At 38.0% G+C, this 26847-nt stretch overlaps 2 protein-coding genes across 7 annotated transcripts in view; one reads left to right on the top strand and one right to left on the bottom strand.

The window, feature by feature from the left end:
- Positions 1-12948, top strand: part of LOC108406442 (alpha-fetoprotein-like) — a 49301-nt gene extending 36353 nt beyond the window's left edge. For 2 of the 3 annotated variants that reach the window (XM_037003270.2, XM_037003268.2), the window contains 2 exons: positions 6348-6480; positions 12822-12948. In XM_037003270.2, coding sequence (XP_036859165.2) covers positions 6348-6480; positions 12822-12866 — 178 coding nt within the window. In that variant the 3' untranslated portion in view covers positions 12867-12948. The remainder of the gene's footprint in view (positions 1-6347; positions 6481-12821) is intronic. The other variant, XM_037003269.2, reaches the window with a different exon arrangement.
- A 2913-nt stretch (positions 12949-15861) lies between these two features.
- RASSF6 (Ras association domain family member 6) overlaps positions 15862-26847 on the bottom strand; it is a 49734-nt gene continuing 38748 nt past the window's right edge. For all 4 annotated transcript variants that reach the window (XM_017675141.3, XM_017675140.3, XM_073237476.1 and 1 more), the window contains 5 exons: positions 25081-25182; positions 24722-24773; positions 20390-20508; positions 20214-20311; positions 15862-20115 (listed from right to left, as the gene is read on the bottom strand). In XM_017675141.3, the coding sequence (XP_017530630.3) occupies positions 20040-20115; positions 20214-20311; positions 20390-20508; positions 24722-24773; positions 25081-25182 (447 nt within the window). In that variant the 3' untranslated portion in view covers positions 15862-20039. The remainder of the gene's footprint in view (positions 20116-20213; positions 20312-20389; positions 20509-24721; positions 24774-25080; positions 25183-26847) is intronic.

The raw sequence follows: 26847 nt of genomic DNA, 5'->3' as shown, positions 1-26847 counted from the left end.
AAATGTAATATTGAAATGTAATACATATATTTTCTAAGATATCAAAGAATACTGGAAATGGAAGGAAGCTTAGATATTAATCTGTGCCACCCAAGTTTAGGAAATCCTTCTATAACACATTATGTATTTCCTCCATGAATATTTCTAGTGATGGGAAGACCATTTGCTTAAAGCTGCTTATTTTATCTTCAGGTATGTTTAATTAAAAAGCTCACTTTTTTTGGTTAAGGAGAGTTCTGTATTCTTGCCTCCTCCAACCAAATTTCTACTTCTGAAGCTACAGAGAGAAATATCTTAGAGATATTCTGTATTGTTGAGTAAGAATAAATCTCTATGGTTTGACTGTCAGCTGAGGATGAGGTAGGGTGTCATACCTGGGCTTGATGTGAGGACGTAAGCAGAAAAAGTCTCCTTTACTTCTAGAGTGCAGGTTTTGCTTTCTCTTGAGGAAGTTCCCTGGGCATCAGATAGGCACCACTTTATGTATGTCATCTCACTGAATTTTCATCACAAATTTATGAGGCAGATATTATTATTACCCCATACTAGTTGTGAGGAAATTGAGGCTGAGAAGGCAAGAAGACTCGGTATGGGATCATGCAAAAGGTAAATATGTTGTTGAGCTGGAATTTGCACCCACATTATCTGGCTCAAAGCACATGTGCTTAACTACCAACATGCAACTGTTAGTGGTTCCTAATCAAGGGGTTATAAGACTGGTAATAATTTTTAAAACATGGAGCTCTTTATATAAGGGCTAGATAATCAAAGCGTGGAATGTTAAGAAACAATCCTTGTTCTGGTGAATTCACTGTGTTCTCTGTATGGAGAAAACAGTAGCACAAGCACAGTTATTGAAGCGAATTCTGGAATATTCTGGGAGCATCCATATAGGGAGTCAAAGGCCAGGCTGGAAAATCCCTTCAGCTTCCAACTCCCTGGGCTGGTGGCAAGGGCTCTCTCCATGGCTTTCATCCCTATATAATTCTGGCTAATCACCACAGTATAAATTCACTTTAAAAAAGAAAGAAGAAAAAACAAGTGAAGGGGATCCTGGAGGGGAAGGAAAAAATTCAGCAGGAAGATAAAGAAAAGGTAGAATTTGAGGTCATGAAATAAGTAACAAAGTAAAAAAGAAATAGAAGTTCAATGTAAAAATTTAAAATCCAATAAAAAATACTGAGTTGAAATATTGGGATTTAAGGTAGCATATAAATACTAGAATGTACTTTAAATGAAATAGTAGATAAATTTAACAAAAATAAAATATTAATACTCTAAAATGAAAACCTGAAAACAAGGTGATGGTACTGAGGATTAAAAAGGGAATTTAAGATTTAAAAAGGTAAATTTAAAATTTTTAAATGAGAAGAATAGAAAGAATTATGGGAATGAAAGCAGTCTGGTTGGTAGGCAGAGATCAGGGTCGTGGAGGGAGGAAATGGTTGGAGAGAGAAATCACTGCATCACAAGTACGTGACAAAAGCGGCTTGGTGGAGGGGGTCCAACTTCCAAGAGGCAGAGTCCCCAGTTGCAGAAGTGGCAGCCTTTATATCTGGAGTGAGATTTAACGTGACAGCCTGATGTCCCTGCTCTGCATCTCATTTCCAGATCTTCTGTTGTCTCATATTGGGAGAACTTCCTTTCGTTCTTTCTTGCCTGTCCCAGTCCAACAGCAGCAGTGTGTTTCTCCTTGTTTAAATAAGCAGGTGCTGGCTGATCTCCGGAAACTCAGTAGTCGTGCTCGTCTTCCCTCTACTGGCCGCTCTGGGGAACTGCAATAAGGAAGTTGCGGACCCCGCAGGGGAGAGGAGAGCTCTGGTTCAGGGTGCGATGCGAGGGCGAGAGAAGGAAGAGAAACTTTCTGGGTTGAGACGACGATGTGGGAGGAGACAAGCCGTGAAAGCGCTTGTAATATCATAGTTTGTAAGTGAGAAAAGAGAAGTCAGAAAAGAGAAGAGCCTTCCTACCTCCCCCTTTAGGTTTCTCACTTACAGTTGAATCTACAACTCAAAATCCTTAGGGAAATTGTAAAGATGCTCATCAGCTATTTGCTGAATGAATAAGTAGGAGAAAAGCTGTGACAATGTACCATTTATTGTGGGAGTCAGGGAGGTGAGAGACCAAGGTTGGAAGCATCCAATTATTTGAGATGGAAGCAAATCGTGCTGTTATTATTATAATTATTCATTGCTCTTCTTACCTTTGCCACTATTTCACTGAGTACCTTCAGTATGCCAGTGACTATGAACAGCCCTTTAACATATTATTTTAGAATTTATTTTTAATATTCCAAATATATGTGTATTTAAATATGTAAGTTATGTAGATATATTTTAAATATTTTAAATGACATATATTACTATTACTTATTTCACAAAAACCTTGCAATGTAGGTATTGAAATTTCCTTTTCATAGATGCGTGTCAGAGAGGTTAAGTATCTTACTATCACACAAAGTAGTGAGCAGAGGATTTCACTTGAACCAAAGTAAGTTTGACTTCAAAATTTGCACCCTTTTTATGAAATGAGTGAGAAAGAGAAGCCCAGATGTTGCACATATTAGCAGTAAACTGCTCTCTTTCTACATCAGCATCAGCCCTTTGCAGTGCCGAATCCCCTAAGCCAGACCATAGACGCCCCAGTGTGTGTTTGGAAATAGGGTGATCCCACTGGGTAGGTGCCCATGATGGTTAGTTTCTGTGACCTGGTACTTAAGCTGTCCTACGCTTTAATGGGTTAGTCAGTAAATTTGGGCATCATGAGCAATATTCTGTCTGTTGAAAATTGATTCTGAGACAAAGTCCACCAAATTCCAATGGGAAATAGCCTTTGTTTTTCACTTTGAATAATTAATTTGTTAAAAACTGGTAATTATTACTTGAAGATAGCATAAACTAATATACCTAACCATACAGACTTAAATTATATAGAGACACAAACAAGCACAGTTATTTTTTTCAAGTGGAGTCAAGTTTAGGTCTAATTAGAAGATTGAATATGTACAGAACAGTTAGATAGAAAAAAGAAAGCTATACTATTCTATTCTTTTTAAAATATTGATTTATTATTCAAGTAATACGTTATCATTGCAGAAAATTTAGAAATGTAGGAGAAAAAAATCACTATATTTTTATTCCAACACTGCAGAGATATCCATAATAAATATATGTGTAGTATAGAAATACATAATGTCACATATGTATACAAATGTACACTCCCACAATTGCACTCTCTCCATCAGTCTGTGGCTATAATATTTGAAAATGCAAGATTTGCACACTCTTGCTACTACCTGATTATACAAAATTTTAGTTCCAGCAATTATCCCCAGAATCCTCAGGGAAGAGCTTATGAAATGCCTGTTTCCTTTCCCACCGCCAGGAATTCTGCAGGCATGCTCTCCCTGGAATCACTCCTGTGCCACTGGGCACAGCTGTGCCCCGCAGGTATTGCTATATCTTGCTCATCTGCAGACTGGCTCCCTTGAAGCGAGAAAGCTGCTTTATGTTTTGTTGTAAGAAGATAATACCCTTCCCCAACCCCAGGATTATACACTTTTAGCAGATGCCATGGCTGTGCTGCTCATGTCTTCAAGGTTTGCAGGACCTTTAATGAAAGTACTCTTACAGGACTTTTTCAGAGTTATCCTAATCTCCTATAATGGCCCAGCCTTTCTTACTGAGTAGACATCTGTGAGCCTGGCTTCTAATCTCAGGCTGAGTTCTCACAAGTGGTTTGAATTCATCATGCCTTCTGGGCAGGAGACACACCTCATTGGTGTGCTGTATATGCCCAGACCTATATTATTCCCAAGGAGCCTGAAACCCTTGTTATAAATGCACAATGGAGATGACATAGAGCCTTATTAAGGAGGTAACATGGTATCACATGGGATAACATTAGCCTTAGCACACTGCCTTGAACTTGGAAAATAATCAGTGTACTCAAAGGATGTTAGCTGCTGTCAGTGTTTTTTAAATATAGCTGAAATAATTTATAATGTATGCAGTTTTGACACCAATTATTTTTCAAAATAGCATTTTAATGACTCTGTAATATTCCACTATTTATAATGGGTATTATAATGAATTTTAACCATTCCCTATTGTTGGAGATGAAAATTGTTTTCAATATTTAACATTGAACAGTGAACATTTTTGTGCATAAATCTTTGTGTCTGATTTTTTTCTAGATTCCTAGGACTTAGAATTAGGGCCAACTGAGGAGTTAGTTAAAATCAATCTTCCTTTGCCTCCCCCTTGCTGGTACTCAGGGTGAAGCAGTTCTGTGCTCTTCAAACCAACCTCTTCATTGTGGTGGTTTGAAAAGACACTATTGACTTGTGCTTCCCTGTTTTAGCTAGTCTGTTGTTTCAGCTTTGCCTGTCCTCAAGGCAGGGTGGGGCTGGGGGGCTGGGGGGCAGAGGTGGAGCTGAAATGGGAAGTTCAAAGAGGCTGGTCCAGCGGGCTGCCATGCTGAGCTGGACTTACTTTATTGCCTGGATGGGGTCAGCATGCTACAGCCGTGTGATCCTCCGTGTGCATTGGGTTAGCCCTGGTTGTGTACAGGGCCACAGCAGCTTAGCCCTGTTCCCGGCTTCTCTTGCCACACCTGCCCGCCCTGCAGGGCCAGTGTTCGCTGCTGCCTAGTACCTGCACTAGTGCCACATACACACTGGGGCCCTTGCTGATGGTGACTGCTGAGCTGCAGAGCGTGGATGGCATCTCAGTCCAGAGTCAGGCACTCAGCGAGTCACCTCATTTGGCACCACATTGAATCAGCTGGGGTAAGAGAAGGCGTGTCACTGCCTGCCCACAGGGCCTGCCTGCTCCCCACTGACTGGTCCCTTTTCTCAGTTCCTCTTCTCCAGCTGATGGCAACTGGGCACAAACTTGTCCACCACCTGGGGCAGCTCACCCCAGGCAAACGGGGAAGGGCAGGGCTTGAGTTTTCTGTCTTGTGACGTAAATTCTTATATAATGTCCTTGGTTTTGTTTCTTGGCGAGCAAAGTGCAAAATACTATCCGCAATAGTTTGCTGGACCCCTGGTTTAGATTTTCATAGAAATAGCTACTTAGAGTTTTGAGACATTTCTTTTTATACTTATTCAAAGCACAATTTTGATAAATTTTATCACTGTGAATTTGAGAATGAAGAATAAGCAAAGGCTTTTGATTAAGCAGTAGAATACCAATTAACGTACATTTTCTCTACCCTTTATGCCTTGTTTTCTTTGTAGTTCAATCTCTCTTGGTCTAAAACAGAAAAAAAGAGAAAGATAATCTTCCAACATTAAATTTGGCGAATGGGTTTGGTCAATGGGTTTCAGCCCCGGGCAAGTTCACTTGGATTCAGTGAGATGCAAAAATGACAATGGAATGTTCTTGGGGTGAAAGGGTTTATTCCCAACTTTATTCCCATGGTGGCAGGTCTATCACTACAACCCATCCACTCAGAGTGAGTCTGCATGCAGCAAGCTAGTTTCTGCCTCTGGGCCTTTCTACCTGTGTAGCTGTCTCAGTCTTTGTCCTCGGTGCTGCCACTACTCCAGTCTCTGCTCTCCTGCAGCCCTGCAGCTGTGCAGCTGTGCCGCCATGTTGTGCAGAGAACTGGGTGGATCTCTTTATATAGAGTCAATAATGACTTACTGTCCACACATGTGTAGTGAGCGAACCGACCAGGGCCAGGTGAGAATCCTGGCCCCAGGAACCTTCACTTTCTTCACAGAAGATTGGGAGTGCTATTTTACTAAATAGAGAGACAGAAACCAGGTTACAATTTTGGATATTCAAAGTGGTTATATAGTTGTGGGGGAAAGCCATTCTGTGAGTGAAATCTGAGATGACTATCAAGCCACTGAAGTTTCAAATTAATTTATTAGTTGTATCATTAATAACATATGAGAGGCCCTCAACTCTTAGCTGTGTTATACTGGCAATATATAAATTAGTTGTTTAGAATAAATGTTCATAACAAAATGTTGCAGGAAAAGTATTTCATTTGCAGTATAGCCTGTTTACAATCCAATGCAAGGAAAATAGAAAACAGTATGTACCCTAGTAATAATTACATAATTATAATTATATCATTATAATTACATAAACATAATTATAATTACACCTAATATATTGAAGAGATATGCTTGAAGAAAAGCATGTTGAATAAAACAAAGATGGACATGGACATGGTGGAAGCCATGAAGACATCGGTGATTTAAACGTTAAGAGTGGCAGCGATGAAAAGGCATGGGTGGCACGTAGCCATAAATAAGGAAGGCAGGTGTGCAAGCTGGCCTTGTAGAACTCAGGGACTGCTTGTATTTTTGCCACTCATTTCTGATTCAGGCTCCTCAGCAACCTTGTGAAGCAGGTACCATTGGCAACAGAGATGCAGCTCCAATCAGTTACTGAGGATTTCGCTCACCTGGTGAGGAAGTGCTGCCAAGCAGAAACAAGGGGACCCTGTTTCCGAGAGGAGGTAGCTGTTTCTTTGCCTATTCTCTTAGCACTCCTATGGCTTATCAAATTAGTAAGACAATCCTTTCCCCATCTGATCATCAGTGGATTAGGAGAAAATCAGCATCTAGGTAAATCACTGTAATTTACTATGTTTGAGTTTGCAATGCATTAACATTCATGTGTATTTTACTAAAGTAGGAGTGTCAGGCATGAACAGAGATGAATACCAGAGTATTCACCAGATGGACTGGGGATGCTGAAGATTGGAGGTGGGAACAAGAAGGATGAATTGAAGACTTGGTGTCCTTGGAAATATAGAGACATTTTAACAAAATAACAGTTTAAAGACCTGTCTGGGCAAGCTGTAGTTTTGTTACAGAAATTTCTGAGGGCACAGTTCAGGACAGGTAGGTACAGTTTGGGGTTCAACTAGGGAACCAGATGAAAAGGATTTCATTTTCCCTGTGGCCGGAAGATCGTTAGCATAGCAGTTGAAGAATTGAGAAAGGAAAGAATGACCAGAAAGAAGCATATATCTGATGCACACCAAACTACCAGGAGACTGTTTTCTGAAATTAATGTAATGGCATATAATTAACAAGTAAATGATTTTTTATAAGATGGTAAAGTCGTGTGATTTAAATTTCTAATAATATCATGGTAGGATGTGGCCCATGTAAACTCATGGAGGAGATGTGGGAGGGAACTCTGCTAGGAAGATGACTTGAGGAGCAGAAACTAGGATGCAGTAGTAGTGGCGTCCCTGAACAGAGGAACTGAAGTGTGTACCTGAAAAAAGAAAGCAGCCTTTACAGTCACAACAGGCTGGGGCTAGTTGGGATGGATTAAATTTAGCAATGACTCAGGGAAGTGTTTTCACAGGTAACAGTTTCATGAAAGCCTTAATTTAATTACCTCCACTCGCTCTTTTCTACCTATTCGGCTAAGCTGTGCAGGTGCTTTATTAAAAGGCATATATCCATAGTCTAATCAGATAAATTAAGGCAAACTACGGCCCTTAAGCTAAATTGGCTCCACTTCCTGTTTATGTAATGAGGTTGTATTGGCATGTCATATAATTTCACTTACGTGTGGAATCTAAAAAATTTAAAAAGGAACAAAGAAACAAAACAGAAATAGACTCAAAATACAAGAAATACAAATTGGTGGTTGCCATAGGGAAGGCTGGGTAAAATGTGTGAAGGAGATAAATAAATACAAACTTCCAATTATAAAATAAGTAAGTCACAGGGATGAAAAGTACAGCATAGGGAATATAGTCAATAATATTGTAAAATCTTTGTGTGGTGACAGAGGGTAACTACATATACGGTGGTGAGTATTTTGTAATGTATTTAATTGTTGAATCACTATGTTGCACACCTGAAACCAATATATATTGTATATCAACTACACTTAAAAAAATGCCCACTTGTTTGCATATTGTCTATGGCAGCTTTCTATCTACAACAGCAGACATGAGTAGCTGCAGAATTTAGAAGTTGTGACAGAGACTGTATGAAAAGGCTTTGCAAAGCCCCAAATGTTTACTGTCTGGCTGTTCACAGAAAAATTTGCTGACTCTCAGACTATTGATACACAAAATGAAAAACATTCCTATACTAGAGTCCACCTATTTATTTTAAAGCCTTTTTACTTTTCATAAAATATCCAGAAATCTTTCTCTACCTGAGAAATAGCCCCATATCTACAAAGGTAACACTTTTGCAGAAGGGCCTGCACCTGTGAATCCCAAGGGAGTTTTCTTGCTCTTGAGTATGAATATACCACTTGTTCAGACTATTCTATCAATGTTATGATAGGGAGATTTCTGTGTGCTTTTCCCCACACTTTACCTAACAGCAGTCTTCACCTTAATGGTTCAAAAGCCCAAATATTTATTCCTCCCCTTCCCTTCCCTTTCTACTTTCTTTTAGGGTTTCCCCCCAGATTAAAGGAGAAAATGGAAGCTATCTTTAAAGACAGTATCATGTTGATTAAAATTTGTTAGAATTTCTTCTTCAGATAAAAATGCTTATTATATCTACTTAGGCATCATCTCTTATGTTCGGTCAAATTAACTTCTGTCTGATTATCTGAGACAGTGATTCTGGAGTTTCGTGTGCATCAGAATTGCCTGGAGGGCTTGTTAAAACAAAATCAATATTTTTAACCCACAGCATTTTTCTGATTCACTAGATCTGGGGTGGGTCTGACAATTTGCATTGCTAATGAGTTTTTAGATGCTGCTGCTGGTTTGGGGACCACTTTAGGTACCACTTTTCTAAGGTGAAAGTAGATAATCATAAAGTGTCCTCTCTCTCCTCCTAATATGTTCATGTATCTAACTCTGGGAAGATGGAACCAAGGACAATAACAGAAATAATGAAACAATCAGAAAATAACATATCTATGAAAGAAGGTGAAGAAATTTGGGGATATTAGATATAAAATGACTGGAAATTATAAAAAATAACCTTGTAGTATATGAATAGGCTTAGCAAAAACTGTGGGAATACATGACCAAAATATCTTGGAATCTTATCATCAAGAATTTGTGTCTTTGTGCTTCTATGTTTGTAGAAGGAGTCTCAGTTCGACTAAGGAATAATAGCTAAAAGATGTGGGAGTTTCTGTGGAACCAAAATCCCAGCAGTGAAGAGGCTCAGCCCTTTGGCAGCCAGTTTCACGTTAGCTATGAAGTAGTAACTGCTCCAGGGACCCACTGGCATTTTCTTTATTTTCTTTTCTGAGATTATAATGGTCAGTTATGTGAATGTGTTCTGCCTGTTACAAGATAAAGTGGACAGGTTTGAAGACTTCCTAGCTATGACTATTAGGAGGATAAGGCATTTTTAGATAAGGTTGAAGACGTATTTTGAGAAGTAAGCCAAGTTCTAAGGAGAAAAAAGTGAACCAAGGTCAGTGCTGGAATGCTGGCAAAGGTAAGCGTGAACTATAAAGAAGGCCCTCAGCCATACAGGGCGACTTCTGGAGAGTCCGAAGAAAAGCCATCTCCCATTTCACGGGCTTATAATGTGAACTGTGGATATTAGCAGGTTCAAGGAGGAAATTCTACTCAGACATTCTCTCTTCAGGTCAGTGGGGAGTGATAATTACAGATTGAGATATTTATCTGTCAACCAATGGAATATAAGAGAGAAGAAAGTTAACGTGAATTAGCAGAAATTTGGGCAGGTCGAAATGATGGTTTGAAAATAACACACAAAATTTAACAACTAATAAAAGCCAAGCTCTGCTTTTGGATGTGACTTACCACAAATTCATGTGAAAAGATTTCTTGGTTTAAGTAGTCTTTACTTATAACACAATGGGTCTTCTGTCAAAGCTAGTGCAATCTTAGAGTGTGTTTCTGAATAAAAAGCAAAGATCAGATTAAGCGAGGTAAGAACTGCAACTTATAATAGGTCAGGCCATTCTGGGTTACTATTTTCAGTTTCTTATGATACATTACACCAGTTTTGAAAATTATATGAGTAATACATGAACATGGTACAAATTCAAAGGAAAGAGCAGGTACATTCCCAAAAGGTAACCAATTTTAAGTTTTCACTTTGAGTTCTCCTAATGATTTCTACTGTCACTTCAGTAGTTTCTTAAAATATTACCACCAGTTAAAGAATATAGTGTACTTACACAAACCTTAACAATCTACCCACAGACTCTTATCCAATTTTTTAAAATTTTAAGTAATTTTAGTTCTTCTATTGGTTATATTCTATTTTTTGGTCTTTCAAATTCAGCCAGCATCTAATAATTCTCCAAAACATAATTAACATGTCTAAATTTCCTTTGATTTCTTTGCCAGCTTACCTTTTCAAAGCTATACCATTACCTCTGTATTGTCTGGGTTATTCATCCTGCTTTGTAACTACAGCTAAATATCAGCTAATAGGTTGATGCTAAAAACTGGAAACAATTAAATAATATATTCAATAATGTGTTTACTTGGAATATTATTTACAGTAGTTTCATGAATGGATTGACCAATATGTCAGTGACTTACCCTGTATCCCTTAAAAGGTGTCAAGATTAAATGAAGTCTCTTTTCTTACCTACTATCAATTGCAGAAGATCATGTCACATTTACTGAGTTTTGCATATCTGGACTATGGTTTCCTAATATATCCTTCTCTTTTGAGAATTTCTAGTTACCTTTCCTTTTCATGTTGAAAAATAAAACAACTACTTTCATCACACCACTAAAATATTTTAGGTTCTTGTGATAGACTATTCTATCAATTTCACTTTAAAGCTATATCTCAAAAAGTCCTCTGACTTAGTCTCTCAGTTTGGATCTGGTTACTTCTAAGACTGATTCACAGCTCTTCACACTGAATTTCTTTTCAGTGTCCTGGATAAATTTGACTAGTTCTAAAATCCAATTTGTGTTTTTTCTTGGATTCTTTTAAATTTTGCTGGGCTATATTCTTAAGATATGTATGTGTGTGTGCATGTTACATACATATTTTTTCAGAATGGGCACCTGGGAGATAAACTTTCTGGGTCCTTGCATTTTTACATATTATTTTGTCCTCATATTGCTGATGGTATGTCATTTGGTATTCTTGGGTTGTAAATAGTAGGATCAGATTCTGGACAACCCAAGTACAAATTAGTTTATTGAAAGGATAGTGGTGACTTCAGAAATCTTTAGAAAGTTTGAAAAATGGGGTAGGCAGCAGAAAAGAACTAAAGGAGCTCAGAAACCAATCACTTGCTGGTCTTTTACTGCTGGTACATCTCTTCATGTACCAATTCTGAGCTCCTGTTTCTGTACTTTGATATATTGGTTAATGTATCAATGGCTTGCTTTTTTTCCCCCCAGGACTTCATCAGTATCTCTGAGATTGATGGTGTTGGTTTTTTCCCCCCCTTTTAGAATCAAAGGGCTTTATTCTCTTATTGTGTATTTTTACTGTTACTGCATTGAGATTTTGGAAAAGATGGGAGACAACACATTTTAAAAGTATATTGACAAGTTTTTATGTCCAGAGAGTACCTAGAATGGAAAAAGGATTGAAAAGCATGTCACAGGATATAGAAAAATAAACTGGTAATGTTTATCCCAAAGTCTTAGGTTGAGTGAGAGGTTAGCAGTTTTCCAACATGCCCAGGATTATAGGAAATCAAAGAGTAGCAAATATGGTTTCAGTGTAAGAAGAAATTTCCTCTTTCTTTTCTCTGTTCTCTGCATTCCATCATATGAATCCCTGTTTTGTATTTCAAAACCTTGCTTGGGTCTCAGCTCAAGATGTGGAGTCATCATCACTTCTCACTGCATGCAGGGCATTCCTCATCATCAAGTAGTCTTCTCCAGTGCCTTCCTTCCACCTTACCTTTACCAGAAACTTTTCTCCCCCAGCATTGGTCATCATAATGAATTAGAAATCTACCATGCGACTATGGAATAATGAAGCCAGGAAGAACAGATATGGAGAATATGACTTTCCCACTATCATTAGGTTCAGAGCAAAAGAGCAAGATTAAATTTGAGGGTCCTGAGGTTAAGATTATGGGGAAATATCTCATGAAGTTGGACTTGAAAAATAAAAAGGATTACCAAAGAAGCAAGGATACCTTAAACTGCAGAGGTATTTTAAAAAAATAAACATAACAAGATTCTGGTCTCTATAGATGGTTTAGGTGTAGTACTGTCTGGGACAGAAGGACTAAATCAATAGACTTCTAACCATTTCCCGCAGGAGCCTAGGAGCTTCCAAGAGTGCAAGTCATCTGTCCCCCAGGATGTGTACATGTGTGCATAGCTTTAGGGGTTCCATTCCTATGTAGCTAAAGATGATTTCAATTTTATCCATCTGGGCTTCCAAAAATGACTTTTATTTGAATGAAGACTATACAGGTAAAAATGGGGGGAAATTGCTAGACTTACTATATTAGTAAACATGATGTGGGTGGAGATCTTCTGATCAATTGCGGTGTTTCGGTCCTCTTGCATTCCTGTACCTGATAATGTAATCATTTCATGGGGATTAGCCTAGAGCAGTTTTAACAAGCAAGAAGAAGCTGATGCAGATTATCTGTTTTACCCTGCAGCAAAAAAGTCCCACATTTTTGTGAGTAGGAAGCAAATATTTATTTCACACCTGGGCCCTGAAAGTGGGAGAGGTATTATAGTGAATTAAGTCCTTAAAGTAAGGGACTAGGCCTGTGAGAAATTCTGAGACATTGAGCACTGGGCATAAATAGAGCCCGTCTCAGGTATATAACCATTAAGTCTTAAAGTTTCTACTGGGGCTCAGAGCTGTTGAGGCATTTTAAAATTTTGTTTTGTTTTGTTTTCCTCATTCTCACAGATGTGTTTGCTTTCTTTTCTAGGGCTTCAAACTGATGGTAAAGTGCCAAGCTCTCCTGGGAGGCTAAATGATCCCACAAAGTGTCTGTGTAGGATCTTTGCTTTGATCTGCATTTTATTTTTCATGAATAAAGAAATGCATGTCTAATACTCAAGAATCAACAAAATCATTTTTCAGCTATTCACAATGTTCCTCAGGAACACTAATCTTTCCCTTCCTACTTAGCACAGAAATCTACTTATTGTAACCCTCACAAGGACCAGTTCATCCCCTGCCCCTGCCCCTGCCACCAGAAGCTTTCTGTTTCTCAGAAGAAGCACCAGAAATATGAAATCAAGGGGCCTTTCAAAAGCCTCAGGTAGATGTAATGGGCTGCCAAATCCAGCTGGGAGCTGGCTGCTGGGTTTCCAGAGTGAAAAATATGCCAATGCAATTTGAAGTTTCTGTCTATATCACTACTGAAAGTGATTTTTTAATGAGCTGAATGAAATGTGCTTTATAATAAAGTTACTTTCATAACTGTTTTTTTTTGAGAAGGAGGGGAATGGGTAGGGTATTTGGAGCTGCTCTTAACATTCATTCACTCCACAGATATTAAGTGGGATCTACTGTGTCCCAGGCACTGATCTAGGAGTTTGCAATACACCAATGACCAAAACAAAATAAAGTCCCTACCTTCATAAAGTGTACCTGTTAGTGGAGGTTAGTGAAAACATATGTCTTCCCTTTTTGTTGTCTCTCTCTTTTTCACTGTCAGACTAGGGCTAGGACTTGACCTCATAGCCCATGGCATTGAAGATATTAAATCAAGAATGTATTTTAACATTCTGTTTGATAAGAGTCTCTTTAAGTTACCTGCAAAGCTCCAAAAGGTCATGACTGGGTGGAGGTGAGGTCCTGCTGGCCCAGTGTTGTCTCCTGAGTGCCAGGCTTCCTTAGTCTGCTTTGGCAACAGCCTATGCCCTAATGACACATGCTTCCTTAATGTCCTGCTGCTGCACAAATAAAAGTAACCAGCAGAGTGCTGACTGTGTCAGGTACTCGTCCAAGTCCTTACGTGTAAAAACTCATTTAATCCTTGCAAATAACCTAAAGAGGCAGGTACTATTATTAACTTTCTCATTCTACAGATCAGGCCACTGAGGCACAGAGAGGCTAAGTAACTTGCCCAAGTCTGCCCAGCTTGTTTGAAACTAGGATCTATCTCCAGAAACGAGGCTCTTAACCTGTGCCCTAGTGCTTCTTTGTCATGGCAAGGCACACAATTACCTACGGACTCAACACCAGAGAAGTCCTAAAGCATCCATCCCAAACGGCAGCAGTTTCCTCTCACAATATTGAGAATAGAATGGGAATTCCTTCCATGAACTGTTAACCCAGTGGCTAGCCCTGTGCCCTTTACACCCCTGACTCCACAGCTAATGCGGCATCCTCGGCCTTGGGAGACTCCCTCACATGTTCATTCATTTTCCCATTCTTTTCCCTCTCATTCTCTCATGTTTCTTTTCTCTGTGTTTGTACACTCCTTTCAGTAAGTGTGCTCTCTTCCTTTTTATTTTTATTTTTTAAATATGCTTTACCTTTTTGACCCCTTTCACCCCTTTCTCCCACACCCCCCTTTTATCTTCATGCTCTGTGTGTGATGCAGGTCCCAAAACCAAAGCATCCTTACATGATTACATTCATGTGAGCTTTCAGGGGTGGTTTGCAGTGCTAGTCTTTTCCCCAGAAATCCTGGCATAAATGACATAAAGGATTTCATTTGGGCTTATTTTTATTTTTCCAATTTTGTTTTGTAATGTCAGTAATATTTTAATGTTTACTAAATAAATGAATTATTTTGATTAGAGAAAAAGTCTAATTCTCATTATAGTGCTCTCTACTGGATTGTCAGCAGTTTTTCTTCATTCCAGTGATTTCAACATGCTCAACTACATTAGCAAATTAAATCCAATAATATCTGTTAAGTACCTTTTGTGTTCAATACACTGTGTTAGGTACAGATGGCAGGGAATAATATGAATATGGTAAGACCAGATCGCTCATGGATTTATATAAGACACAAAAGGAATGATAAGGGCAGATTTCAAATTTCCGGTTGTTACAGGAGCAGGACTGATAATGTGGCACACGGGTCTGAGATCACACAATGTCACAGAGACCAGGGCAGGTCATGGGAGAGGCAAGGCTGGCCAGAACTAGAAATGGGCACAGTTTCAGTAGAGATTGTGGTAGTGGGAGGTGTTTCAGGGAATGGTGAGTGATTCAGTTTGGCTGATTTTAAGACAAAAATGAAGCAGCTGTGGACACTAAGACTTAGCCAAAGATCAGGATACGGTGGTGGATGGGGGGCATAGCGGAGTTTAATTATAACAACAGCTAAGATTCATCACACTTCTTATATGCAAAGTGCCAGCCTTTACATCTATTATCCCTATAATTTCCACAACAGTCCAGTGAAGTCTGTGCTGTTCTTCCCATTTTACAAATGAGGACACAAAGATTGCCAGATTGAGGGAGGGCAGTTTAAGGTGAGGTCATAGATTGTGGATTCTGCAGCTGTAGGTTCAAATCCTATGTAACTCCTACTAAAGACCTTAGGAAATCTCCTGACCTCTCCATGGCCTACTTTCCTCATCTATAAAATAGAGTTGAAAGGTAATTTCCTCATGAGACTGTAATAAACACAAAAGAGCTAATATATGTAAAGTTTCAACCAGTGCTAGGGAATGGTAAGCGCTGTTAGTTTGCACATAAGAAATTGCTGCTTCTGTAACTTACATACAATGACTCAGTCTAATAGGTGTTAGCTGTTATTATTAATGGAGAAGTCAAACGGATGCTGTTGAAGGTTTTGCCCTAACTGCATCCTATTCCTTTCTTTCTCGACATAATAGTGACACCCGCCCTTTTTTCCACTTCATCAACTGCCTTGCAAATGGACTTCTTTCCTCTTTGGATCCTGAAACCAACCTGAATAGCCCTAAACAAAATTCCCCAGTAACTCTGCCTAAATGTATATTTCAAACAGCCAAGAGATAATAATAAAACATGTCACCAAATTAGGGAAAACCATATAGAAAACATTTTATATTTCTTCAGGCACTGGGTCAGATTTGTGAAAAAAGAGGCAAATATACAGGAGATTTTATAAAAATATTTCAGATAATTCATTCACTCATTCTTCTATTAATTCACTAATTCACTCAGTCCTTTATTCAGTTGGTTTATATCAAATATTTCCTGTACACAAGAATCAGCATTAAGTACAGCAAAGTATACAAAGGTGAATGTAACAGGTTTTCTGCTACTAATAATAAGCATACCATTATCTGGAAATGAATATAACTGCTAATGAAATATTTGGACCACATAAAACAAGAATAAATGGTTTTGTGAAAAAGTATATATTCTTGTATCATGCAAACATGATTCTGAAGTGAAGAGATTTGTGTCTCAGAACTTGCATTAGTTACCTATTGCTAAATAACACACTGTCCTAAAATTTAGCAGCATACTACAACAAACATTTCTTATTTCACAGTTTCCAAGGATCAGGAATCCAGGAGCGGTTTAGCTCGGTTTTCTGGCTTAAGGTCTTTCGTGAGGCTGTAGTCTAGCTATTAGAGAGGGCTGCAGTCATCTGAGGGCTTGACTGGGGGTGGCACAGGCCCACTCACACAGCCACGGTGGGAGGCCTCAATTCCCTGTTGGCTTTGACAGAAGGTCTCTGTTTCCATTATGTAGTCCTTTCCCCAGGGCTTATGACATGGCAGTTGGTTTCCCCTAGAGCTAGTTATCCAAGAGAACAAGCAAGGAGGTGCCACGGTGACTTTTGTGACCTCGTCTTTGAAGTCCATGCTGTCACTTTCACTTTCCTCTATTCATTAGAACTGTCACTAAGTCTAGTCCATTTGCAAGGTGAGGAGGATTAGTCTCCACCTCTCAAAAGTAGAAATATCAAAAACTTCATGGATATATTTTAAAACTGTCACAGAAGTGATATTAACATCTCATTTAAATAATTTATTTGAGCTTTTCTGCATCTAATATAACTGTGTTTGCATGTACTTGCTGCTTTTTGTTGGTAACTTTAATCATAACTTTTCTATTTCCAGATTTAAAAAGTAACACATGTTCATTATAGAACATTTAATAAGCATAGAGAAATGTGAATCACCCATAATTCTACAATTGGATTTAACATGTTTTTGGTTTGTGAGTGTGTACATACAAATATATATAAATACATATTTTATGGATAACAAGTATTTTGGAATATTTGTATGTATATTTTTATTTAGATACATAAGGAGCACTTACTCTTATAATTAAAATTTATTTGGAAACATAATTCTCATAGCTTCATAATATTCTATGGGCAAATGTTTCTTCCCTTCTTTAATCTTTTTTTTTTCTATTTTTGAACAGTTAGGCTAGTTATTGGCTTTTATCACAATAAACAGCAATAAAGTATCTATACATAATGTCTTTGAACATCTTATTATTAAATATAAGATCCTATAAGTAGTATTACAGGATGAATTTACTACTAAATTGCTTTCAGGAAAAGTTCTATCATTTGTATTGCTACCAGTTTGAGTACCCTTTCACTGTAATTTGTTGAGTATTTAATATTATCTTTTCTTAATATTTGGTATGTAATAGACCAAAAAGTATATTTCACTTTTCTTTACTCTGTGTTTTTTTTGACGTGCCAGTTATTTTATTGGCTCTCCATTCCGAAGTCTTTCTTAATTATTGTCTGGGTGAAAATGGATAATAAACCTCTTACATTTCCTTCTTTTGTAACTTGCATGATGTCACGATCTGTCAGTAGGGGGCGCTGAAGAACCGTAGCAGGATGTTGGTCTTGATTCTACGGCCTGACTGGCTGGGAAGCTTTTTCCCTCCCCTGCTCTCTGCCCAGAGTGATTTGTCCAGTGCTAGTTGTCTATAGGGCGCAGATTTCTCTGGCATTTGTTCCTCCAGCCCTTCTCCAACTTCTTATCTGGTCTGTGGTGGCATAGCCTGGAGCCCAGTGCAGGCTGTGCATCTTCACACCAGCTCAATTCCGCGCATGCTCACAGAGGGAGGAGCCGGTGGGGCTGGCCATTGAGTGAGGCACAACCTTTGTCCCACACAGCCTCAAAAATGCTGCACACAGCCCAAGTCACACACAGGGTCGGGTGTTACAGTAGGGGCCTGCTCCCGATCCTAGCCTCCCCCACAGCAGCATGCCTGATTCTGCCTGTGCCCTTCCTCAGCCTCAGCTTACCTGTGCTCCCAAACTTCGCTCCCTGCAGACCTGCAGACACAGACACTACCCGCAGAGAAGCCCTAAGGCCCGCTGCACACTTGCCCACCTGCCCCAGCTGGTCCACACCGCAGAGATTGTACCTGTTTGTCCTGTAACTGTGGCCCTGCTTGGCCAAGCCACCAGCAAAGTTCTCCTCTTTCCAGTGGGCTGCAACCTCCCTCTCTCCAGTGAATTCTGAAGGCCTCACTCCAAGCTTCTCCTTTCTGAAACTTTCTTCTCAGCCTCAGGGTACCCTTCAGAGTTCTCTTCCCTCTTCAGAGTTGCTCTACCATCACAGCTTAATCATTCTTTACATTAAACTTCCCTTGTTTACATTACTCTATGGTTTCTGTCTCCTGAATGGACGCAGACTAGTACAGTTATCATTAAGATATAACTTTTTTCACACATATGTAGCCATTTGCATTTTTTCTGTGATTTTACTTTTCATGCTATCTGCCTGCCTGCCTCTGTTTTTTCCTATCCATGCCATGGTATTGTTCTTACACATTTTGTAGACTTTCAATATATTAGTGATTAATCTTCTGTCATGTTTATGGCGAGTACTCGACACTATAAATTTTTTATAAGTATACTGAATTTTCACTATTACATTTGCCTTATTTTAGCAAGATGAGGCTCTTTCCTCACTGATAGGTAAAAGGATTAAGATGCAAGCCTCTGTTTTTACTCCGTTAAGAGAGATTTCCCAGGACTGAAAAGGTCATAGAACACTTTCAGTTTCATCCAATTTAGGTTTTGGTGACACTGAGAAGTAAAACCTTTGTCTTAAAACTGTTTTGTATTTTAATTTTAATCATTGATCTTCCAACTGGTTTTATTACATATCACCTTATCCCTTAGTAGACGTAATGTAATCAAATGATTTAATGCTTATGAGGAGTGCAAATGGAGGTAGTTTAAAGAATGGGAGAATGCAGTGTAAAACTCCATTTTAATATGGAGTTCATAAATAAAATCACAGATGATACTAATGGTATTCTCAGTGTTTTGTTTTGTTTCAAATTAGCTTAGCAGACTTGTTAAGTACCTGAGAGCTGCCTTGTAGAATTTGGAGAAAAAGAGCTGATCTCCAGCTCCCCTGCCTAGCTTCAGCCACAATAGTTTTGTGTTACCCTTTGTACTCATTCAGCAACAAATGTATATTGCAGGCCACTTATTGTCCTAAAGCTGATGAAATATATAAAATTTCTGTAGCGTATTTGTTTGAAAAAATAAGGAAAACCAGTTCAATTGCCTTAAGAAAAAAAGCTTAAGAATATTTTGAAAGTCATGAGTGGAATAGATAAAAAAAAAAAATGGGGGGGAACTCAGGTTGAAAAAATCTCAATCTAGGTTTCTTAACAGAGCCCGTAATCTTTTCCTTTCAAAGGATAGCTGCGATGTTACAGATAGCTGAAAGTTAGGTACCTGTTTAAAGATAGCCCTAGATTTTATGAAAATGTTAGCATTACCAAGAAGCTGTGAAAAATGGCCATTGTCACATTCCTTGGTGGAGTGTGAGTGTGATGCCTTTTTATTTCAAGAGTTACCAGCTTTAACTTCTAAATCCTTTCTGAAAGTCAGTTGATGGTATTTCAGTCCTCTCGACAAGTTCAAGCTAAAAGAAGTTTAAGCTGCATGATATCTGAAAGTGCTATTTAAATTTGAGTTCATTGAGTGTTTTACTATTTTTAAAAAATCAGAATACACAGTATCCAAGCTTATTTCAGTTACTGAAACTAAATTCAAGTTCCTTTCAGTCCAACTGTGAACCCTAGTCAACCTCATCACTTCAGAGACAAGCTTTTCGACATTCAGTTTTCTATAGATTCAAGTTCATGTATATTTGCATGATTGAAGGATAGAATTGATGCACTCATCAAAAAGTGCCATCCTTGTATTTTTGTGGAAATGTTCTAGGAATAGCGGCCTGTACTGCTAAACTGTTGTCTCTGTTTTTATTACCCTTTTACTCTGAAGACATTTCAGTATAACCGTCTTTTCTGTACTGAATCTGAAAAGGAGGAGAAAAAGAGTATTAAAAATTTGACACACTTTGTGCTTTGAAACCATTCAAGTACCAAGCACCCAGTGTGTTTGCTCTTGACTTACTTTGTTATTGTTCTTTGAATTTCTCTTTTCTCTTCTTCATTTAATCTTTGAAGGATGGATTCCAGGAGAGAAAAATGAAAGTTAATGTACTGAGCCACCTGAAAAGGAAAGAGCATTATGTGAGAAGTGGTGAGTCAGGAGGAAGCAAAGCCATATTCAGGTGACCGTGTCCGTACATTACTGCTAATTTCTTCTGCGTCTTTATCCATGAGGAAAATGCGAGCGTTCTGTTTGGAAGGTCCCTGTAGGAGCCTATGCAGTAGCGGAACATCGGTCTTCTTTAGTCGTCTCTGCTCTGCAAATGAAAACAAGAATCAATTACAGTCAGGAGTCCGTCCTAGAGAAAAAGAAGGAAAAGAATTTGTCCATTCATTTTCCTTCTTTCACTAGCTTGGAAAGAAGACCTAAAGAGAACATGTGACAGGAGGCACTTACTCAAAAAAGTACACTGAAATTACAAACTTTACATGAAACTATAAATGACGTCTTTTGCTTGCTATCGCTCAAGGTTTGACTTTATATCTCAGAGAATCCAGCATTGCCTTTGGTTTGGATGGTCAGACAAACCTCCAGTCTCACTTATGCCTTTTATCACACACCTAAAAAATTCTTTATAATTTTCATTTATTCAACATTTATTATTTCCTAGTTCAGTTTATGTAATTCCATCTTCCCAGTTGCTCAGGTCCAAAATTTTGTAATTACCCTCAATTCTCCCTTTCTTGCTCACCCCACATCCAATCCTTGGCTCTTTAAAAATATATTTAGAGTGTTTTTCACATCGGGGTCAGTATTTTTATTATTTCATTCATCTGTGGGCTTCATCTATTCAGCTATAATAATGAATGAGAAAGAAAGTAACCCCGAGTTTGGTCTATTTCCAGAACTTCAAATTCCCAAAAGTTGTAATATAAATACTCCCACCACAAAAGCATTTCTAGCTTTCTGTTAAAGTGGACTCACATCTGCAATTTAATTTTTACCAGATGAAGCACGAGCAGAACACAGTGCCCTACTATTCGTCTTCTTTCCTCCCTCCTTCCTTCCTCAATTATTTCTCAAGTTCCTACTATGTGCTGTTCTTTGTGCTAGTAACTGTAGAACAGAACAGAATAAAATCACTTCCCCATGGACCTTACCTTCTAGTGGGGGAGACAGGTGATACGGAAGATAAATCAATAAAACACGTCCTATGTTTGTGATAAGGAGTCAAGAGAAAAATAAAGTGAGGAAGCGGGTGGGAAGGGTGTGTATATGTAAATATGTATGCACAGGGGAGACATCTGCAATCATTTATAGGGTGGCTGAGGAAGGCCTCGATGAAGACCCAACACCCGAGCAAAGACCTCATGGGGAGGAGAGGCAGAACCGTGACGCTCTCCGGAGGGAGCGAGTTCCAGACAGCAAGTCGGTAATAAAGTGCCCCCGAGGTCGGAGCACGCCTACTGCCGTCAAAGAGCAGCGACAGACCAGGGTGGCTGCATGCAGAGGATGAGGGGAGGGTTAATAAAAGATGAGGAGAGGAAGGAATGGGACCGGTGTAAAGATTCTGGCTTTACTATGAGAAGTGAAACCTTCGGAGAGTTTGAGAAGAGGTGTGACACGGTCTGACTTAGATTGCTGAGGTGGAAATAGACTGACGGGGTAAGGGTGGACCGGTTAATCCTTTCTACCTTATCATCTATCTATGAAATCAATTCTCCTGGGCTCTTAAAAGTTCCAGGAGTCAGAACTGTTCTCCTTCCCTGGGCTGGATTTCCATCAGGAAAAAATGTCAAGAAAGGGTCTAGAACACAGAAGCCCAGCTTCCCTGAAATTAAAGTGACATTATCCATTCCTGTTTTCAAAGAGTTCATTGCTTTAATTCCTCTACCACTTCTGAAGCAAGGGGAACCCTAATGACTTAATTGCTCTTAACCTGCCAGAATATTCTTTTGACCCCTTCATCATACATTAACTTGGTTTTGCATCCTCAGCTTATTCCATTCTTGATATTGCAGAGCAAGGGTCTTGCTTCATGACTTTGTTTCATAGCCACCTGGGATAATTATTAGAAATATATATTCCCAGACTGTCCCTGGATCTGGAGGAGCTTAGGAATCTATATTTTTAAATGAACTCACTAGGTAATTCTGAAATGCACTAAAATTTAAGAAACACTGTTATAGACCACGGGCTTAGTAGATACAAGGTGTTAACATGCCTATTTTTCTTTTACAGATTCCTACCCCAACAGGGGCTATATGCTCCACTCTGTCCTCTGTTCCTGGCCCCTAAAAGGTTGTAGTTACATTTATCTTAAGTTATGGATTTTATCAAAAGAGATTTTGATACAAAATATAAAAGAATACATGATTTTCACAGATCATATTTGAAAGAACTACATTTTTACAGTGAAAATAGATTTAAAAATACAAATTTTAAAAATCTCTTTGTAAATGTAAAATAATATGTGATGTTATTTTAAAATATGATATAAAAATAACACATGCTGTCAGGGAGAGGAAATGGGGTAATATAGGTCAGAGTACAAACTTACAGTTATAGAGCAAGTTCTGAGGATGTAACATACAGCACAATGTCTGTAGTTAAAATTATGGTATTGTACACTTGAAAGTTGCTGACAGATCTTAAGCATACTTACAAGAAAAAAGTTAACCATATGAGATGATGGATCTGTTAATTATCTTGATCTTAGTAATCATTCCACAGTGTATATGTGTATCAAATCATCACATTGTACATTTTAAATACATACAATTTTGTTTTTCAGTTATTCCCAATCATTCCCCAATAAAGCTTAGAAAAAAACACAATTATGATTGAACATATGGAGATAGGTATAAGGCAAAAACTAAAAATGACCTGGAATCCTAGAACTCTGAGATAATCAGCATTCCTCTTTGGGTGGCCACCGCTACATACATCTCTTTATGCACACACACACAGATGCGCAATACGTAATGGTGGTCATATCAAACTCGTTATTGTTACATTTTAAAATATCATGATTAAGCGTCTTTTTTATTTGTTTGTTTTTATGTTGCTTCTGTGTTCCTTGTCCTTCTCATCCTCTTTTCTGCGTCTTCTCAACCCCTCAAAACCAGGTAATTGGTATTAATGGCTTGATATTTATCATTCCCTACCTTTCTTCCTGATAATATGCTTAGATAGATAGATAGATAGATAGATAGATAGATAGATAGATAGATAAATAGATAGATAGATAGATAGATCACATGTTGAAGTAGGGATTTACAAAAATGGGATCACATTATATACATTTTTAGGCATCTTGCATTTTTCACATAATGTTTTATGGAATTTCCTACATTCGATTCACTCCATTGAATGGGTGCATAATAATCCCTCATGCAGCCAACCATTCCCTTGTGATGGCTAACTTTGTCTTCAGCTTTTTGTCATTATAAAAGCCCTGCACATAAATCCATAGGTACTAGTCTTTCTGTTTTATGTGAAAGAGATTCTCACCAGTTGGGAGTGCTGGGCTAAAGGACATATATTTTGTAAATGTTAATAAATATTGCTAGAATGAGTTCCGAAAAAGTAAAGACAGTGTAAGATGTATGTATTGCATTGTAGATGGAACCTACATGTCCTTGACCTACATGATATATATATCATATACACACACACATACACATACACATATACTCTTAGAATTTTCAAACATTGATATAGATGTTTCTTGTATTTAAGCTTTCAATTTATAAGAACTTTAACTTTCCATATGTTTGAAGATTCAGCTTTGAGTTTCTTACAGTTGTTCTGGTATCAAAATGTATTATTTTATTTTATTCAATTTCCACCTCAAACATTCTGACACTTAAATTACAACCTTAGTTCCACAACTTAACATTTATTTTTTCAGTTTGAAGGTCTTCAAAAATTTCATTTCAATATCATCTGAGGTTTTCTCTAGCCTCTCACTGCTGCTCCCAGCACCCCTCCTGTGGCCTCTTCCCAATGCTCTGCTGTTAACCGTTTTCCCCCCACCACAAAGTTCTGCATAGTTTTCTCTATTGAGGAAGAGGTAACACTCCTTTAACTTGTCAGACACTGGGCTAAGGAAGAGATAACAAGGCCAGAGAGAAATGGCATGCAGAGCTGACTCCAGTGGGAGCTAGAGAGAGAAGGGGAAGCCAAAGAGCAACAAGTACAGAGGGGCCCATGTGTTAAACCCCCAACAGTTTTGAGGACCCCAATGGATCAGAACCCCAGGGCTCTGCTGTCATTCAGATCATTTGATGTCTGGCCAACAAGCAAACATTTTTATATCATAAGCTCTTCTAGGAAATCTTATTCTTAGGTTGTGTCCGTCTGAAATTGTGAAATTTGAATAATTTTCTAAAATACTCTTGCTCTCTTTCACCTTCCTTCCCTCCCTTTTTTCCAAGGAATAAGGTAAACTGATCTCCTGCTTTCCCTACGGGCAGAAAACGGTAACACCATGGAGTCACATAAAGAGAGCCATCAAGCTTTCTTACCTCCCGTTGAGAAAACAATGTAAAGTGCAAAATCCTGGGCACTATTTTCAATCTGTCAGTGAAAAAAAATGAGCAGACATGAATTTTTTGCTGTCATATAATGTTTTCTAAGCCAACTAGACCCAAATTATATATCTCTTTCCTCACTTTCAGATATAAAACCTTCTCTGTTCCCTGGGAATAATGTATTTCTCAGGGATTAATTATTAAATTTCTTTATATACAGGAGAGAATTCTTTAGAACTGAACGTTTAATTTAGATTTACATGTTCATAGGTCCTTTTTTAGAAGAGTAAGTTTATGTGTCTATAGCTAAATTATGTACAGATATGTATAGCTCAATTAGTGATAAAGAATACCTTAAATTTTTGGAGAAGTTGCTTTATTACTTCTTCAGTTCTCATGTTACTGTTTATTCTGACCTTAGTTTCTGATCCAAAGGCCGGAGTAAAAATTGATGTCTAGAAAGAAAAATATATATATACTGTTGTATAAGGGCTTAAGGTTACACCAAACTAACAAGAGTCAATATCTTGAATGGGGCCTTATTATGGGCAAAAAAATCCAAGATAATCAGTTTAAAAGATTGTTTGCTTGTTTTTCTTGTTTTCTTGTTGTTGAATATTATGTATCCCTTTAGGCAGCTTTATGTTGGTTCTTGAGTAACTCAGGTAGAACATCATTTGAGGATCTTCAAAACATTTTCACTAGATAAGCATGCTGTTTCTTCAGCATAGCTTAAGATTTCAAATTAAATCACTTGTCTGTGTTTAGTTTTAGTTAAAGTGAGTGAGATTTTTCAAACTCACATACGATGCCTTCCTCCTGGTTGATTTAAGTGTGAGTCATATGAAATCACTCTTTCCTGGTTGGTCAGAATTAGTCAAGTGTTGGCAGTTCGTATGGTTCAGACTGTATCTTAGCTGAGGGTGGTAGTAAAAGGGCTACCGACAGCCAAGCAGAGCAGTGGTCCCAGAGCTGCTCTCATCAACGGTCTGCCTTCCAGATGGTACTTAGTGAAAGGTTCCCAGGGTCAGATAAGTCTGAGACATCCCTTTTGGGGATTATAATCCAATTTAGTAATTAGTAATTAAAAAAATCATAATAAACATACAACCATGGCTTCTTCACTCATAATTTGATTATTACCCCTAATTTAAAATAAATGAAATCCATTTTAAATATATCTATTAATAGCTAATGCAACATACTTTGGGAAGTTCTGGCCCATAATTTGTTCAGCTAGGATTTCACTAACTTGTACATGTTTCCCATTATATTTATACAGGAACTAAGATGTGTGTGTGTGTAGGTATGGGCTGATCTATTAAGGCAAGTCAATATGTAAGTAAGTTAGTGGTTATTAGGCAGAATATATAATTCCTGAAAGTAATGACATTATTGCTACAAATGACAGAATTCCCAAATAATTATTGATTTGACATCGTTCAAACTATGTGCCAAGATATATTCTAAGCCCTTTAAAAATACTAATTTAATCCTTAAAGCAATCATAAATAGATAAAATTAATTTTAAATCCTATGATACAAATGATATATGTTCAAATTTTTAAAAAATAGTGAGTACAGACTAACAATGTAGGTAATTAATGGTATATGTATAACTTATGACACTCATATTAGAGAAAATATGATACAATGTGTGCCAGAGCATAACAAAGGGAGAAAGTTTTCCTCACTCATTACATACTAGAATGTAAGAAGATGGCATGAAATGTATATTTATAAAATAAAAAAGGACATTAAGTCAAAGTATATTTCCATATATCTCATTTATAATTGCTATCTCCAAGTGTTCCAAGACTAGAAAGAGTGTGGGTTCAGCAGACATGGAGATGCACAGGTTTTGGGGTAGCTTCGTGGAATGTTAGATAGATGAGCCCTATATGGGGAGATCAGTAAACAAACATCCAAGTGCAGGTATACAAAGTATTTGTGTGAGTAAACATCTAGATATGAAAATAATTTTTCAGAGAGAGCTTGTGGAAGATGTCTGTAATAAGCTTTTGTTAAATAAGAAAGTAAATGTATGTAGACATTGTAAGGCATCAATAAGTCATTCTGTGACACTTCAGAGCAGTGCTAGTCCTGTGGAGCCCTGCAGA

Source organism: Manis javanica, chromosome 5 (genome assembly GCF_040802235.1).
Source record: "Manis javanica isolate MJ-LG chromosome 5, MJ_LKY, whole genome shotgun sequence".
Taxonomy (NCBI): Eukaryota; Metazoa; Chordata; class Mammalia; order Pholidota; family Manidae; genus Manis; species Manis javanica.
This window is presented reverse-complemented; position numbering and strand designations above follow the sequence as displayed.